This window comes from Rhincodon typus, chromosome 4 (genome assembly GCF_021869965.1).
Source record: "Rhincodon typus isolate 14 chromosome 4, sRhiTyp1.1, whole genome shotgun sequence".
Classification (NCBI taxonomy): Eukaryota; Metazoa; Chordata; class Chondrichthyes; order Orectolobiformes; family Rhincodontidae; genus Rhincodon; species Rhincodon typus.
In genome coordinates this window covers 69,349,230-69,366,109 of record NC_063335.1, presented here as the reverse complement: position 1 = coordinate 69,366,109, position 16,880 = coordinate 69,349,230, and the positions used below count along the sequence as shown (strand labels likewise).

The 16,880-nt window shown below is 41.1% G+C and overlaps 2 protein-coding genes across 2 annotated transcripts in view; one reads left to right on the top strand and one right to left on the bottom strand.

Moving 5' to 3' along the window:
• Window positions 1-5,284, bottom strand: part of LOC109931136 (coiled-coil domain-containing protein 178) — a 332,555-nt gene extending 327,271 nt beyond the window's left edge. Inside the window, exon 1 of the mRNA XM_048596128.1 lies at window positions 4,925-5,284. The gene's annotated coding sequence lies outside the window, so the exon portion shown is untranslated. The remainder of the gene's footprint in view (window positions 1-4,924) is intronic.
• A 115-nt stretch (window positions 5,285-5,399) lies between these two features.
• The window catches only part of LOC109911668 (ASXL transcriptional regulator 3), a 269,254-nt gene continuing 257,773 nt past the window's right edge, over window positions 5,400-16,880 (top strand). Inside the window, exon 1 of the mRNA XM_048596328.1 lies at window positions 5,400-5,590. Within this exon, the coding sequence (XP_048452285.1) occupies window positions 5,537-5,590 (54 nt within the window). The 5' untranslated portion in view covers window positions 5,400-5,536. The remainder of the gene's footprint in view (window positions 5,591-16,880) is intronic.

The window sequence follows — 16,880 nt, the reverse complement described above, 5'->3', positions numbered from 1 at the left end:
AGGCTGACGTTTCGGGCCTAGACCCTTCATCAGAAAAGGGGGAGGGGAAGGGGGTTTTGAAATAAATAGGGAGAGAGTGGGAGGCGGATAGAAGAGGGATAGAGGAGAGGATAGGTGGAGAGGAAACAAACAGGTCGAAGAGGCGGGGATGGAGCCAGGAAAGGTGAGTGTAGGTAGGGAGTTAGGAAGGGGATAGGTCAGTCCAGGGAGGACGGACAGGTCAAGGGGGCGGGATGAGGTTGGTCGGTAGGAGATGGAGGTGCGGCTTGAGGTGGGAGGAGGGGATAGGTGGGAGGAAGAACAGGTTAGGGAGGCAGGGACGAGCTGGACTGGTTTTGGGATGCGGTAGGGGGAGGGGAGATTTTGAAACTTGTGAAATCCACATTGATACCATTGGGCTGCAGGGTTCCCAAGCGGAATATGAGTTGCTGTTCCTGCAACCTTCGGGTGGCATCGTTGTGGCACTGCAGAAGGCCCAGGATGGACATGTCGTCTGAGGAATGGGAGGGGGAGTTGAAATGGTTCGCGACTGGGAGGTGCAGTTGTTTATTGCGAACCGAGCGTAGGTGTTCTGCAAAGCGGTCCCCGAGTCTCCGCTTGGTTTCCCCGATGTAGAGGAAGCCACACCGGGTACAGCGGATGCAGTATACCACATTGGCAGATGTGCAGGTGAACATCTGCTTGATGTGGAAAGTCTTCTTGGGGCCTGGGATGGGGGTGAGGGAGGAGGTATGGGGGCAGGTGTAGCACTTCCTGCGGTTGCAGGGAAAAGTGCCGGGTGTGGTGGAGCTGGAGGGGAGTGTGGAGCGGACAAGGGAGTCACGGAGAGAGTTGTCCCTCCGGAAAGCAGATAAGGGTGGGGAGGGAAAGATGTCTTTGGTGGTGGGGTCGGATTGCAGATGGCGGAAGTGTCGGAGGATGATGCGTTGGATCCAGAGGTTGGTGGGGTGGTACGTGAGGACGAGGGGGATTCTTTTTTGGTTCTTATTGCGTGGACGGGGTGTGAGGGATGAGGTGTGGGAGATGTGGGAGACACGGTTGAGGGCGGTCTCGACCACCGAGGAGGGGAAGTTACGGTCCTTGAAAAACGAGGACAACTGAGATGTACGGGAGTGGAATGCCTCATCCTGGGAGCAGATGCGGCGGAGGCGAAGGAATTGGGAATAGGGGATAGCATTTTTGCAGGAAGGTGGGTGGGAGGAGGAGTATTCTAGGTAGCTGTGGGAGTCGGTGGGCTTGAAATGAATATCGGTTTCTAGGTGGTTGCCCGATATGGAGACAGAGAGGTCCAGGAAGGGGAGAGAGGTGTTAGAGACGGTCCAGGTAAACTTAAGGTTGGGGTGGAAGGTGTTAGTGAAGTGTATGAACTGTTCGAGCTCCTCGTGGGAGCACGAGGCGGCGCCGATACAGTCATCAATGTAACGGAGGAAGAGGTGGGGTTTAGGGCCGGTGTAGGTACGGAAGAGGGATTGTTCCACGTAACCTACAAAGAGGCAGGCGTAGCTTGGGCCCATGCGGGTACCCATGGCTACCCCCTTTGTCTGTAGGAAGTGGGAGGAATTGAAAGAGAAGTTGTTGAGTGTGAGGACGAGTTCGGCTAAGCGGATGAGGGTATCAGTGGAGGGGGACTGGTCGGGCCTGCGGGACAGGAAGAAGCGGAGGGCCTTAAGGCCATCTGCATGGGGGATGCAGGTGTAGAGGGACTGGACGTCCATGGTAAAGATGAGGTGTTGGGGACCGGGGAATTGGAAGTTCTGGAGGAGGTGGAGGGCGTGGGTGGTGTCATGGACATAGGTAGGGAGTTCCTGGACCAAGGGGGAGAAAATGGAGTCCAGATAGTTGGAGATCAGTTCGGTGGGGCAGGAGCAGGCGGAGACAATGGGTCGTCAGGCTCACCAGTCTATAATTACCTGGATTATCCTTGCTACCCTTCCTAAACAGACCAAATGGCCTGATTCCACACTGTAGGGATTCTATGATTCTAGGACTTCTCCCTCTGTAACTTGCTCCCAGCTCCAAGCTGTTCAGCTACCCGAGAATAATTCACAATGTTGGCAGGCAAAAATATCTCTATCATTGATCTATGAACGAGTGACCAGTTATCAATCAGCTTCTTGTTGTCAACAAAACATGCATCTGTACACCCCCTTGGCTGCAAATCAATGCTTTAATTACTGCTTGTTCAAACAGCTGTTGTTATGATGCCTGGCATGGGTGTCAGGTCACTTGCTCTTTAAATCTGCAGCATCCTTGTCAAAACACTGGTTTTAAAACAGCTTTTTCTCATTTCAGTCCATATTTGTTTAAAAAACAACAAAAAGAAAGACACAGACCTTAGAATATTATGGTCTAGATTTTCTGGTCAGTGTAGATAGAGTGCACTTTGCTGGTGCTGCTATCCATTAAGAATTCTGTGCCACGACTATATTGCATTATTTTAGCTGGGCTATAGCAAGGATGGGTCAGCACAGCCACCCCTGTGGGAGATTCACAAATACAGTACGGTCAAAGAGAGGATTCATCCCCTATTTACACTAGTTGCTATATTCAGTTAAGATTTTCAAGGACTTAGTGAAAAGGTGGTTCAGAGAGAGGTGAAGTGTGGGTAGGGAAAGATTCAAGCTGGTATTTGGGCCAGGAACAGCAGTGGGGTCACTCAGTCAGTTTTACTGGCTCAGCACCAAGTAAGATCAGGTATTAACTATAGAAGAATCATTACAGTGTGGAGGAAGCAGGCCATTCAGCCCATCCAGTTCACACCAATCCCCTGAAGAGTATCCCACCCTCCTACCTTAGGACCTGAAACTTTGCATTTTACATGGCTAAGCCACGTAGCCTTCACATCCCTGGACACTATGGCAATTTAGAATGGCTAATCCACCTAATCTGCACATTTTTGGACTGTGGGAGGAAACCCATGCAGACACAGGGAGTACATGCAAACTCCACACAGGCAGCCACCCAAGGCTGGAATCGAACCCGGGTCCCTGGCACTGTTAGGCAGCAGAGCTAACCACTGAGCCACTGTGCCATCCTGTAATCAGCATAACATTTCTAGGGTAGGTATTCAGGTACCTGCTTAAGTCTTCTGTAACTGGCCCAATTTCTGACACTGAACTAATTTTCCAACGTCCCAAGCAAAGTAGGCCAAATTTTTACCACGTGCCCAAAAACTAAACCTATTACCATAAACAAGAGAGCTTTAGATTGTAAAAACAGAATAGTAGGCAGACATTAAATACAGGATTCATTTTATGATCCAAAAATTAAACCTACTTTAATACTGATGTTAAGTCAATTACTCAAATATTTCTAGCAATTGACATCTCCTTCTTACATACCTTCGCTACACATGGTGTACATTTCAAAATGTATAGAATCATGAAACAATAACTACTGTGGGAAGTCATTTGGCTCATCATACTCATGTCCCCTCTTGGGGCAAACAATTCAATTAATTCCACTCATTTGCTCTTTTGCCATTTAACTGTAAATGTTTTCCCCTTCAAATATTTATCCAATATATCCAACTTTCCATTAGAATGTTACGATTGAATCTGCTTCCAACACCCTTTCAGATAGCACATTCCAAATCATAACAATTCACTGCGTTTAAAAACAAAAAAGTTTCTTCATGCTGCTTTTGATTCTTTCATTGGTCACCTGAAAGCTGTCTTCAATGATAACTGATACTTCTATTACTGTAAATAGTTTTGTCTTCTTTACTCTATCAAAACTATAAGTTGACACTGTGGCTCAATGGTTAACTCTGCTGCCTCACAGCACCAGGGACCTCCGTTCGATTCCAACCTTGGGTGACTGTGTGGAGTTTGCACATTCTTCCGTTGGCTGTGTGGGTTTCCTACAACAATCCAAAGATGTGCAGGTTCGGTGGATTGGGACATGCAAAATAGGTGGATTAACCATGGTAAATGCAGGGTTACACAGATAGGGTGGGATGGCCAGATCTGGGTGGGACGTTCTTTGGCGGGTTGGTGCAGACTCAGTGGGCCAAATGGCCTCTTTCTGCACTGTAGGGATTCTATGGCTTCTATTAAAGCAGGCCCTTTTCTCACACCTGTTGAGGCAGATTTCAGAACAGGTCACATCATTCCCTCTGTTTATAATAATTTAGAGACATAGTCCCAAAATAAAGCTCTTATAAACCTCATATCTGTAACAAAGTGGATATTTAAATTGAGTAGCTTAAGTGAGAAAATATTAAAAGGTGGAAAAAATGCTAAATATAAGAAAACACATCCTTTTCAGCTCACAAACTTGCAGTCTTATACATACATAGTTCTTGCTGTCATACAACACAAAGGAATATAGAGCTACTGGTAGAAAGAGGATTTGCAAAGACACCAACACAAAACATTGGCAATCAGGAACATTCTTCTAGAAAAAGAATGCACCTTGTTGTCTCACACAATGGCTGATGGATGTCTTTAAAGTAAAGGGGTTGGTAAGGTGGATATAGGGAAAATGTATCCACCTACAAGCCTAAGATAGTTACTAGTAAATCCAATGTAACATAAAAAAAGAAATTGAACTTGGCTAGAACAACGAACAGTTGAGGCATACAGTATAAGTACACATGATGGAAGGTAGAGAAACACATAAGACAGAAGCTAATGGAATAATGAGTTGATGGGGTTAGATGAAGTAAGGTGGGAGCAGGCACAGGCGAAACACAACTACAAGCACGAATCCAAAGACCTCCTCTACTCTACACGCGATATCATTTTCACTATTTTGTTAAAAGCACAATCTATGAACTCAGTCCACCCTCAAGAAAGGACTCAATTCAAACGATTTGGGGAGCGGGTAGATGCTAAACAAGGAAAATAACTTTTCTTTAAAAAAAGCACGCAATAATTATAAGTCCTACAAACAGCTAATTTGCTATTTTACTGACACTTACAAATTATATCCTTGGTTACATGTCGCGGCGTTATCTGTCAGTCAGGCGACGCTGTGATTTCTGCTGCTGCTGGAACCTCCTCGTCAATGTTTGGGCCCCACGCGGACTCTCCCCGGTTACTAGGTAGCGGCCGTAACCAGGCAACGGCGCTTCCAACACAGAGCGCAGCCTCCAGGCTTGCAGCCATCTTCCAAACGACCACCGAGTACCAGCAAATCGCACGGACAGTACTCTCTGAGCACGGGGGAAGCAGGGACTTTTAACCTAAAGTCTTCTCATTCACAAGAAAAGGGACCCGCAAAAGTGACGAAGGTTCGCTGTAATCCGGCAAGAAGAGGGTGTGGTGGGATTAGGGGAACGAGGAACGGTGACCTTTGACTGGGGCGGCGCTGGGGACGCTGGGTATTGTATTGTTTTGGGTTGGGAGAGGGGGAGGGGAGACCTGTCAACTGGAGGGTGCAGTCTGGGGGATGGGGGGGAGGAAGCTGTGTACTATATGTGCTAGTGGGATTGTTGTCTTCTAGTCTAGTCCTTTGCTGCTTGAGTGTCCTTTTTTTACCTCTTCCCTGAAAAAAATAAAAAAATGTTCTGAGTGAAAAAGGAAAATAAAGAATGAAAGACAAAAGGAAAAAGAAGGACCGCACTTGGGCTGAGGCGGCCCGTTTGGTATGCTTTTTTTTCTTTTTCTTTTTAATCAAATCCCGGTCAGGTCAGTGCCAAGCGGATACAGCAACTGCTGTTGTCTGCCTAGGGCTTTGTTTACTGAGGATGCATCAACAAAACGGGTTCTTGTTTTGTAATCATCTATATTTCTTAAGACTTTTATAGGAATAATTTGAAGGTAATAAACTAATGTAGAACCCAGTAATATGTTAAAAGTTAGTTATATATCTGTAGTAAAGAATACAAACAATAAATTGTTGGTGATCTCAAAATCTTGTCCACAGTGTTTACCCTTGCTTACAATTTTAAAATATTGAACTGGATGACTAAAGAGCAACCAGTTTAGCTGGTAAGAACTGATCTTTCCTTACATGTTAGTTGCTTAATTTCCAATACTATAGTTACTTCTGTGAATATCTTGCTTGTATGTTGCCACACAAAATAACACATTTTCTCATGTCACTTAAGACTATTTCACTATCATCTCTTTGCATCACAAAAACTAAGGAATACAGCAGAGATAAAAAAAAGTTTTAAATCCAGGCAGTTAAAGATAGAAACAAATTTATGATGTCTTAAACATTATTCAACATTGTATCTAATTCAATACAACCACTAATGAAATGAATTTTAGTTGTTTTGTTGTAATTCCTGGTAGCCACCAGTACAAAGAGTTAGCATAATTTAGTATAAAATAGCAATCTTAGGACAGAAACATAACTCAAACGGAAAATTTAAAATTAGAGTAGCAATGTCCAGAAGTTGGGAGATAAATTGATTGTTGGTTGAAGTAGAGGCAGCTATTCTCTGAATCGGGCTGTTTGTGTCTGACCCAATAACACCTGGCACCCAGAAGTGATTGTCTATTCAGCAGGCCCCACATTATTTGCCTTTATAAACACACAAATTTTTCAGGCAAAAAATAATCTTCGATATTAGCTGTATGTTCCCAAGAGTTTAGTGTTGTGTGCGGATGTTGGATTGTAAAATTGCATATTGGATTTGTGAAGGATACTCAAGAAATAGTAACATTGGACTTCAACTTCTGCAGAAGTGAATTATCAAGCTTTGAATTTTAATTTTGTCACAATCATGTGATGAAATATAGGAAATAAATATATTCATATTTACAAAGCAATTCTGAAAGCAGATAGATTAATTGATGCTGTGGACTGAATCATTAGGTAAAACTGGAAAGCTCTGAGCATATTGTATAAAGCTCAAAGAACAGACCCAGTGAAGTGCAAAGAGATCAGGTTGAAATACAGTAACAGAGCAGTTGCCAGATTGGAAGCTGAAACTTTCCTCAATACGAGTTTAATTGATGTTCTTCGGTCGAGGGTTAAAGAATGCCATGAAGTTGCCAAAGAAATATTGAGACAAGCAAATGAGAATGTGAGACCATAGTGAGTGATAGATGAGCAAGCTTCAGAGTTACACTGACAACCGAGGGAGTGTCTTCCCAGGAAAAGGACAATGGGAGAAAGAGGTCAACGCTTTCATTCCTTTGAGTTTTTAAAATTTAAAATTCAAATGTCTTTAACATATCATTGGAGTGTAAATTATCTTTATTTTAGATGTGAAATGGCTGCAGTGTCAAAAGACTTCTGTGCATTCCAGAGTTTCCCCACCCCCATTTGTGAAAGCATTGCAGTCGGAAAACAACTATGGGCCTGTTTAGATCTGATTGAATACAAAGAAGTATACATTGAAAAATACGCATCTTTTTCAGATCCACATATGTGGGATGTAAGGTTACAATACAGTATTGGAGTGCAGTTAACTTTATGAATCGCTTGAATATCACTGTAACATTTATGAGGTGTAGATCTCTTAATAGTGCTGCAGACTTTAGAGACTAGAAAATTTATCTGTAGAGATTAGAAATTAGCATGTGGGCTGTTGGGGTATATTGTTCATTTTATGCCATTGTATGTGATGGTGGTCATTTTTGATGCTCAAAATACAATGCGTTATGTCTGACTTACCCCATGTTTAAACACTGGCTGGATACAATTATTGTTTTTTTAAGGTTTTGTAAAATAAGTAGGTAAGTTTGCAGTGAAATTAGCAAGTAAGTTCTCTAACAATGCTATTGACTATGATTACCTTTTCGATACGGCATCTGCTTCAGCATGATTCTAGCTCATGCTAGTGAGTTTATATTTAGGAAAAGTAGAATGTGAAGTCTGCCAATATAAGCATATATGCAAAACTCTGCTTGAAGTACCAATGATATTTTTAAAGTTAATGAAGAGTCAATTAATTCTTTATTATCATTAAAAACTAACAGATTGTCATTAAGTTTTTTTTAACATTTATTAAAAAAGTTAAAATAGATCAGATGACATATGGAAGCATATCACCATGTTCAAGAACCTCCAAACCAAATTACTAAGAAAACCACACAGGTCAGTTTTTGTCAATGTCATCCAGAGTGCATGCGCTCTTCCCTACTTGGATACAACTCACTTGCCAAAATCCATTCAATGAGTTACAACTTGGCAGAACTAAACAGTTGTACTGTTGGAATTTAACCAGCCAAAATTGCCTAATATACAAACATACAGAACACTAAATTATTATTTATAGTGTCTATTTAATTTGTCAGGAAACATTGAGATTCCAACTCACGTTCAAAATAAGGTGGGGCATTATTTAAATCCAGTATTGTAGATCTACAATGTGTTAATCAATGTATTTTGGTTATTTAAGAACTTCTACTAGCTACTTGTTCTGTTCTGTCTTTTGTCCCGACCATAGAAGCAACACGATATTTAGAACTTCTGGTTATAGCTGCAAATCAGATTGGCTATGCTATAAATTGTGAATTTCCCCAATGCTAAAATGCATATGTTCCAGTTTGAAATGCCTAGCCAACTATTCCTTTAATTTAATATTCAAGTTTTTAAGGAATGAAAATGAGATAAGTAGGTGGAGAGGTACAGATGTAGGGAAGCTTTGGACCTAGGGAACTAAAAACAGGGCCACCAGTGGTTGATCAATTAAAATTAGGAATGCTCAACAGGCGACAACTAGGAGAACACAAATATCTCAGAGTTGTGAGCTTTGAGGAGATTACAAAAATAGGGAGGTACCAGACCATGGAAGGATTTGAAAAAAGAATTGAAATTTTTAAAATAGTATTGTTGATCCAGGAGTCAATGTAGGTCGGCAAGCATAGGTGCAAAATGTGAAATGCATTTGGTGCAAATTAGGACATGGGCACCAGAACCTGGGATGATTTCATGAAGCGTGAATTGTGAGTGTCTGTCTAGGAATGCATTAGAATAGTCAAGTTTAGAAGTCATTCATTCATTTGGCGGTCCTCCGCAGATGAGGATAACTCTCTTCCACTGTCAGGATGAGTCCGTAGGTGGCTGTATAAACCGATGTGGCTTCTGCAGGCTCTATTACACTTGGGGCAAAAGGTGATCATGGGAAAGGTTGGGTGTGGTGTTGATATGGCAACGTGCCCCTTTGACTGTTTTCATCAGACCTGATGCCAAGTCTTCGGGTGCTCGCCACCGTTCTGGATGCTCCTCTCCATTTTGGATGGTCTTGGGCCAGTGATTCCGAGATGTCTGTGGCAATGCCGTACTTCACCAGTGACGCCTTGAAGGTATCACCGCACTTCCTCTGTCCACCTGGGGCTCGCCTGCCTTTTCGAAGCTGGGAGTAGAGCACCTGCTTGGGGAGTCTCGTGTCAGTCATGTGAGCGACATGCCCAGCCCATCATAGCCGTTCAAGGGTGGTCAGTGCCTCGATGCTGGGTATGTTGGCCTGGCTGAGGATGCCAGTGTCAGTTCATCTTTCTTCCCAGCCGATTTGCAGGATCTTGTGCAGGCAGCTCAAGACCCATTCCCTGTTATGGTTGGTGTCAAGCAGGCTGCATCATTGTCCCAACACAGTTCTTGATCTACTTCGCTGCAAAGCTTCACCTCATTGGTCTAAAAGTAACAAAGTAACATTGATAAGAGTTTCAGTAACATAAGATTTGAGTTATGGACAGGCATGAGTGATGTTGCATAGTGGGAAATAGGTAGTCTAAGTAACTGCAGATAATCTCATCTCAGGATTAAATATAACACAGAGATTGTGAGCAGTCTAGTTCAGCCTCAAACAGTAGCCAGTGGAAGAGACAGAATCAGTGATAAGGGAGTACAATTTGTGACAGAATCTATCAACAGTGGCTTCAGTGTTCCCACTATGAATGGAGTAAATTTCTGCCTCATCAGAATAGAATATCATATATGCAGTCTGACAATTTAGATAAGTGGAAGGGTCAGGAAAGGCAGTGGTGCAGTCGAGTTGGGTGTCATCAACTCTATATGGAAACTGACGTATCTTTTGATTGCGTCACCAAAGGGCAGTATGTGGGTATAAAATAGGAGAGGGCCAGGGATAGTGTTTGGCAGGTTAAGAGAAGCAATTATAACAGGAATATTGTCTGACAGAAGGTTGTGAGTCTTTGCAACACTGTTCCTCAAAAGACAGTGGAACAAAATCCGTGAAATTTTTTAAAGTAAATTCCTGATAAGCAAAGGTTTGAACAATTTTCAAGGTAGCTGGGAATGTGGAGTATTCAGATCAATTATTGACCTGACAGCATTTATAGAAAGAAAACAGTATTAATGTTTCTGAATAATGTTCTGAAGGGTCACACAACTTAAAACATTAGCTCTGTTTTCTCTCCACAAAAGTTGCTAGACCTGCTGAGTTTCTCCAGCAATTTCTGTTTTTGATTTTCTTTTGTTTGTTTCAGATCTCCAACATCTGCAGTTCTTTGTTTTATTCAACTATTATTGAATAGCGGAGCAGGTCATTGCTTGAGAAGCAGAGTGGCCTACTCCAACTCCCAATTTGCATGCCTTTACATTCGTAAGCCTTTGATGGTGATTCTTTGGCATGGTTGAGAATGGTATTACGTGGGTACAGTCCCCTTAATCAGCCACAGTAGGGAAGCGTTGGCAGGGGATATGTGATCACAAACGGATGAAGTCAAGAAAAACAAGGAGTGGAAGTTGACGTCTCTCACAGTTACGCAGAATGCAATTTGTGACTTTGACAAGAGCTATTTCAGTACTATGCCAGGGGCAGAAATCTGATTGAAGGGATTCAAGCATGGAGTTCCAGGAAAAATATCACAAATGTATGAGGTCCATCCAAGCCGAAGGATTGGATGTGAATCAGTCATATTTTTCTTATCCATTGTTTGATAACATATGCTTATGAAATGGATGGAATCCATTTTAATTCTGAATCTTGTTAACAAAATGATTTCTGAATTCCCCTCAAAGTAATTCCCAAATTTTTAAATTGAAAATAGTTGGACATATTGTTTTTTCTCCCATGTTGTCTATTATTAATCTCTAGCCTTTTATAACATTACAAACATTACATGCCCTAAGGCCTTGTTCGTCATAGTCAGTGACTTCAACCAGGCCAGCCTCAAGAATGTCCTACCAAAATATCATCAACATGTCTCTTGTCCCACCAGAGGTCCGAACATCCTTGACTATTGCAAAACAACCAAAGTTGCCAACCTATCCACAGTTTGGAAAATCAGATCAGAATGCTGTGCTTCTCCCCCTGGCATACTAGCAGAATTTGAAGCATGAGATCACAGTATTCAATGCAGTATCAGTCTGAGGCAACAGAAGAGTTTCTATGGGACTGATTAGAGTCGATGGACTGGTCCATATTCAAGAACTCAGCAGACAACCTAAACGAGCATGCCACTACCGTTACAGACTTCATTAGTAAGTGTGGAAAAGTGTGTGCTGAAGAAGTTGGTCCGAATGTTGCCTAATCGAAAACCATGGATGAACCACAAGATCCGCTCTTTACTGAAATCCAGGTCTGAGGTGTACAATTGGGCAACCCTGACCTGTACAGGAAATCCAGGTATGACCTTCAAAAGGCCATCAGAGATGCCAAGAGGCAATACCAAACTAAGCCTGAGACCCAGACCAACAGCATGCCACCCATTGTTTGTGGCAAGGCTTACATGACATCACAGGCTACAAAGCTAAGTGAAACAGAATTGCAGGCAACAGTACATCCTTATCCAACAAGCTCAATGCATTCTACACTCGCTTTGAACAGGTCAGTGAAATGATGTCACCTATCTCAACAGCCTCGATGCACTTGTACCCATGGTCACCGCTGCAGAAGTTAGATCGGCCTTCTTAAGAGTGAACCCATGGAAATAAACTGGCCTGGATGGAGTCCCCAGTCATGCACTGAAATCCTGTGCGGACCTGCTGGCGGGAGTATTTGCAGACATCTTTAACTTCTCCTTGCCATGATCTGAAGTCCCCACCTGCTTCAAGAAGACACCATCGTCCCAGTGCTAAAGCAAAATTATGCAGCCTGCCTCAATGACTACTGGCTGGTGGCTCTGACTTCCATAATTATGAAGTGCTTTGAGAGGTTAGTCATGGCTCACATCAACTCCAGTCCACCAAACTGGCTTGATCCTTTGCAATTCACCTACTGGCGCAACAGGTCCAAGCAGATGCTATCTCTGTGGCCCTACACTCTTTCCTGGAACATTTGTGTAACAAGGATATGTAAGTAAGGCTCCTGCTTATTGACTACAGTTCCACCTTCAACATCATAATTTCAAACAAACTCATCTCTAAACTCTGAGACCTAGGTCTCGGCTCCCCCCTCTTTAGCTGGATTCTTGACTTCCTGACCTCTTAGACCGCAATCAGTAAGAATAGGTGACAACCCCTCCTCTGCCATAATCCTCAACATCAATGCCCCACAAGGCTGCATACTTAGCCCCCTACTAAACTCATTATACTCACAAGATTCTGTGGCCAAATTCTGCCCTAACTCCATTTACAAGTTTGCTGATGACACCACCATTGTAGGGCGGATCTCAAACAATGACGCGATAGAATATGAGAAAGAGGTTGAGTGCTTAGTGGCATGGTATAAAGATAACAATCCATCAATGTCAGCAAAATGAACGAGCTGGTTGACTTCAGGAAGCAGAATGGAGGGAATGCCCCTGTCTGCATCAATGGTGCTGAGATGGAGATGGTTGAGAGCATCAAGTTCCTGGGATTGATGATTACCAACAATTTGTCCTGGGCCACCCATGTCGATGCAGTGGCCAAGAAAGCATAACAATGTCTCTACTTCCTCAGGAGGCTAAGGAAAATCAGCATATCCGCAAGGACTCTTACCAATTTTTATAGATGCACCATAGAAAGCATTCCATCTGGATGCATCATATCATAGTTTGACAACTGCTGTTCCCAAGACCGCAAAAAACTACAGTGAGTCATGAACATAGCCCAGTCGATCACACGAATCAGCCTTGTATCCATTGACTCCATCTATACTTCCCACTGCCTCAGGAAAGCAACCAACATAATCAAAGACACCTCCCAACCTGATTATATACTCTTCCAACCTCTTCCATCAGGCAGAAGATATATAAGTTTGAATGCATGAACGGATGCAAGAACTGCTTCTTCCCCACTGTTATCAGAATTTTGAATGGACCTCTCAGGTTTGACCTGTCTCTGCATCTGTAACACCATGTTCTGCTACGCTGATGCACTTTGTGTGGTATGATCTGCCTTTATAAGCATGCAGAACAACACCTTTCACTGTATGTCAATGCATGTGACATCAGTAAATCGAAGAATATCTGTCATTGGCAATTTGAACAACTACAGCTGCATTTTCTACCGTTTGATTGATCACCTTTGGTGCTGCACATAGGTGGTTGAGATCAAGTATCTGGAGTCCAGATTGGATTTACTTCTATTCCTCTATCATTGAGTAGTGCCATGGAAGATCTGCTAGATTATACATTGTATTTGTAAATTTGAAGTGTACTGACTCATTTTGGAAAAAACAGTACAATAGATAAATTGAAGCTATTGTTCCAGAATTGCATTTATCTACATTTTCTATCCTTTCTTCATTGATTGTGTGAATTGTCTGGTCTGTCTCCTTTTCAGAAATTCTGGTCAGATGAACAGCATTGCCACCATAGATTTCAGATCAAATTTATTGATGTATAAAGGCACAAGCAAGTAAATGCTGCCAACCACTCATACCAATAACTAGGCCTAAGACACTTAAATGATAGTTTAAGTTGCACTTAATATCCATGCAAATTATAAAACATGTATTTGTATTTAAATTGTGGTTTGATTTTTAATTTTAGTATGGCAAAATTAATGTAGCCAATGTTAAGTTAAAATAACAGCAAAATATCCCAGGTGTTGGGAATCCTAAGGAAAAATGTAATGTACAGTAAATAGTCAACGGGCCAGACAGTATATGTAGTTGGAGAAAAGCAGTTAGTGTTGCATTTTAAGTAATCTTTCAGTTCAGAAAGAGTAGTGTTGCATTGTTGGACGCGCTGCCTCTTGGATGAAATGCTGAAGAGAGATCCCAGGTGCTAAACAGGGGAGTTATGCCCAGTCTCTTGGCTAATATTTGTCTTTCAAGCAAGATCGCCAAAAAGGCTGATTTTTGAAGCACCAAGCAGCCCTACCTCTGCCATTCAATGTGGGCAGGAATTTTTTTTTGGTCCTGTTGCTGTGGTTATCCATAAGTAATATATTACAAAAACTATAGAAAAGAGATGATACACATAGATTTGGCTCGAGGCAACACTGATTGGTTTTTGGTAAAAATACAGAATTGGATCCTAGAATATTTAAAAGGATCCATTAACATTAGGAGATAGAGCAAATTGACTTTTTCTTTTATTTTGCGTATTATAGTTTGATTTACTTAGACTGCTGTGGATTGTCTCAGCTATGGTGGTGGAATTTCAAAATAGCCAAAATGTGAGCAGATTTTCAGAGCAGGCTATTGAATATGGATTAGACTGAAGCCTCTTTAATGAGATGGACGGTATTAATAAAAACATTTTTCTCAGCTTTGTAGTTACAAAGCATCGACAAGACAGAGCAAAGACTCAAGGAAAATGTGTATTTATAACTATGTTGAGTTAACACATAGTGGTAGAGGTATATGCTCTACTAGGCAACACCTCCTCTTATTAACACCATTTTACTGTTTGCTGTTGTTCGTGCTCAAATCAGTTATTACGTTTCCTACATTATAGCAGTGACTACAAAAATACTTAATTGGCTATAAGTTATTTTAAGCCCATCTAATGGTTATCAAAAGTACTATATAAATGTAAATCTTTGTTTTCTATCTCCACGGATGCTGCCAGACCTGCTGGGTACTTATAGCATACTTTATTTTGATTTAACTTTAAGATAAATTTGGTTAAAATGCTTCACTTTTATCACACACCTGATCATTGTGACATAAAATGTTCTCAACTACAAATATTGACTCCTTAGAGGAGATAAGAAGTTATAACTTTATTTTGTTGCAACTCCTGTGAAAAACTCCTCAGCAAAACATGTTTGGCTCAACTCTTTTTTTTAATTAGGTTTGAATGTTAGCAATAATGCCATTGTTAATGGTGCCCCATCTTTAGTTATAAGCTAGTAAAATCAACCTACAATTGATGAAAATCTGAAATACAAAGCACGCCAGTCAGCATATGTATAAAGTTTTTTTTTAAAAAGACTATAAAGTTAAAAGACAGGTTTATAACATTTTAGGTGTACACCCTTTATGAGAACAGAAGGGTACACACTCAACATGATAACCTATCTTTTCTTTTTACAAATGCTTGATGATCTGTTTTGTATTTTCAGCATTTTCTTTTTGTCATACACATTTAATTCACTAACTTGGCAATTTTAACTCTTCTATTTTAGGGCAAATGAATGGAAAAGATGGAATCAATGTCAGCAACTTCAAATTTGTGGAAAGACTATATCCACTTATTGATGGCAAATCGGGCTTTAAATATTCCATCTGCTTCTGAACTAGTACAATCCAGACTAATAGACTTGATAACGATGGCCTAGTCTGTGCCCAAACCCAAACTCTGCAATAGAGAGAGAGATGTGGCAAGACCATCACTTCCATGCAAGTGTTTTGATAACAGCTGTGAAGAATTACTGCCAGGAATACAAGAGCTGTTGCAAATGACCTAATTTTTTTTCAGTTTTTTTTTTAAACAAGTGGCATAGTTTCATTGACATTTTCTCCTGCCTGTGGAATTTTCATAAAATGTCATTCCTTGGAATGTAACCCTAAGAATGGAGAATAAGAAGTGCACACTTACCTTCACTTACTGAGTCAGGGTTTTTGGAGCATGTAACAAAAACAGAAAATGCTGGAGAACTCAGCAGCTCTGGCAGCATATGTGGAGAGAGTAACAGAATTAACATTTCAAGTCCAATATGACTTCTTCAGAACATTTGTTAGGCTGGCTGACTCACGGTTGCTGCAATTCAACTTTCCCAATTCTTTTAACGCTCTCAGCTACCATTATATACCATTATATATCTGTTTTTATTTCAGACTTCCAGCATCCATAATTTTTTTGCTTTTGTATTTGTGACATCGATTTTGCTACAGTTGATGCCAGCTTCTTGTGATCCTTTAGCCACTGATTCTTACTTCAGCTTGGTGCAAAATTGACATTTCAAAATGTTTATGTGTGAAAAAGACAAATGATGTCATTTGAGCAACATCTTTATTGATTTTGATGAACTGATATGTTTGTAAATTCCATTTTTAAAAATTGGAGTGGTTGATATTTGTTATTTCCTAATCCACAAATTAAATCCAATCCACAAATTAAAAGAATTTGGGGAAATTTATAACTGTTGCATCTACAATTTGTGATTTAAAATATTTGTGATTTAAGGTATGATACTCAGTTTCCTCATCTGTGTATTTCAACTAGTTTATTAAAGCAGTGTCAATGAGTCAAGGTAAAATGGTAGACATTTTAGAATTATTGAAAGAAACAAAGCCTTGGAGATAGTATAATAGTTGTCACACTTTATTCTTTCTTTCTGAAAAATCTTACTTGCAGTTGTTAGCACAGTAAGTTCATTTGCTTAACCTCCCACAATAGATTCATGGTATTTTCTTAGGATGCAATTAATTATTTATTCTTCCCTCTTCCTTTCCTAAATCCATCCTTTATCTCAACTTGTCAAATGATTTTTTTTTAAATGTTCTGCCATCTCCCCTTCCCCTTCCCCTTGTGAGTTACATTTTTTGTTGAAACTACCATTTCTGTCATAAAGCACCAGGAACTTTTCTACTAGTTTCTAATAATCAGCATCTTGAACAGATGGCTGTTCATCAGTGTAAAGGTCTGGCTGACTGATTTTGGCTGCAATGTCCAAGGTCAGCACTAAGCACAAAA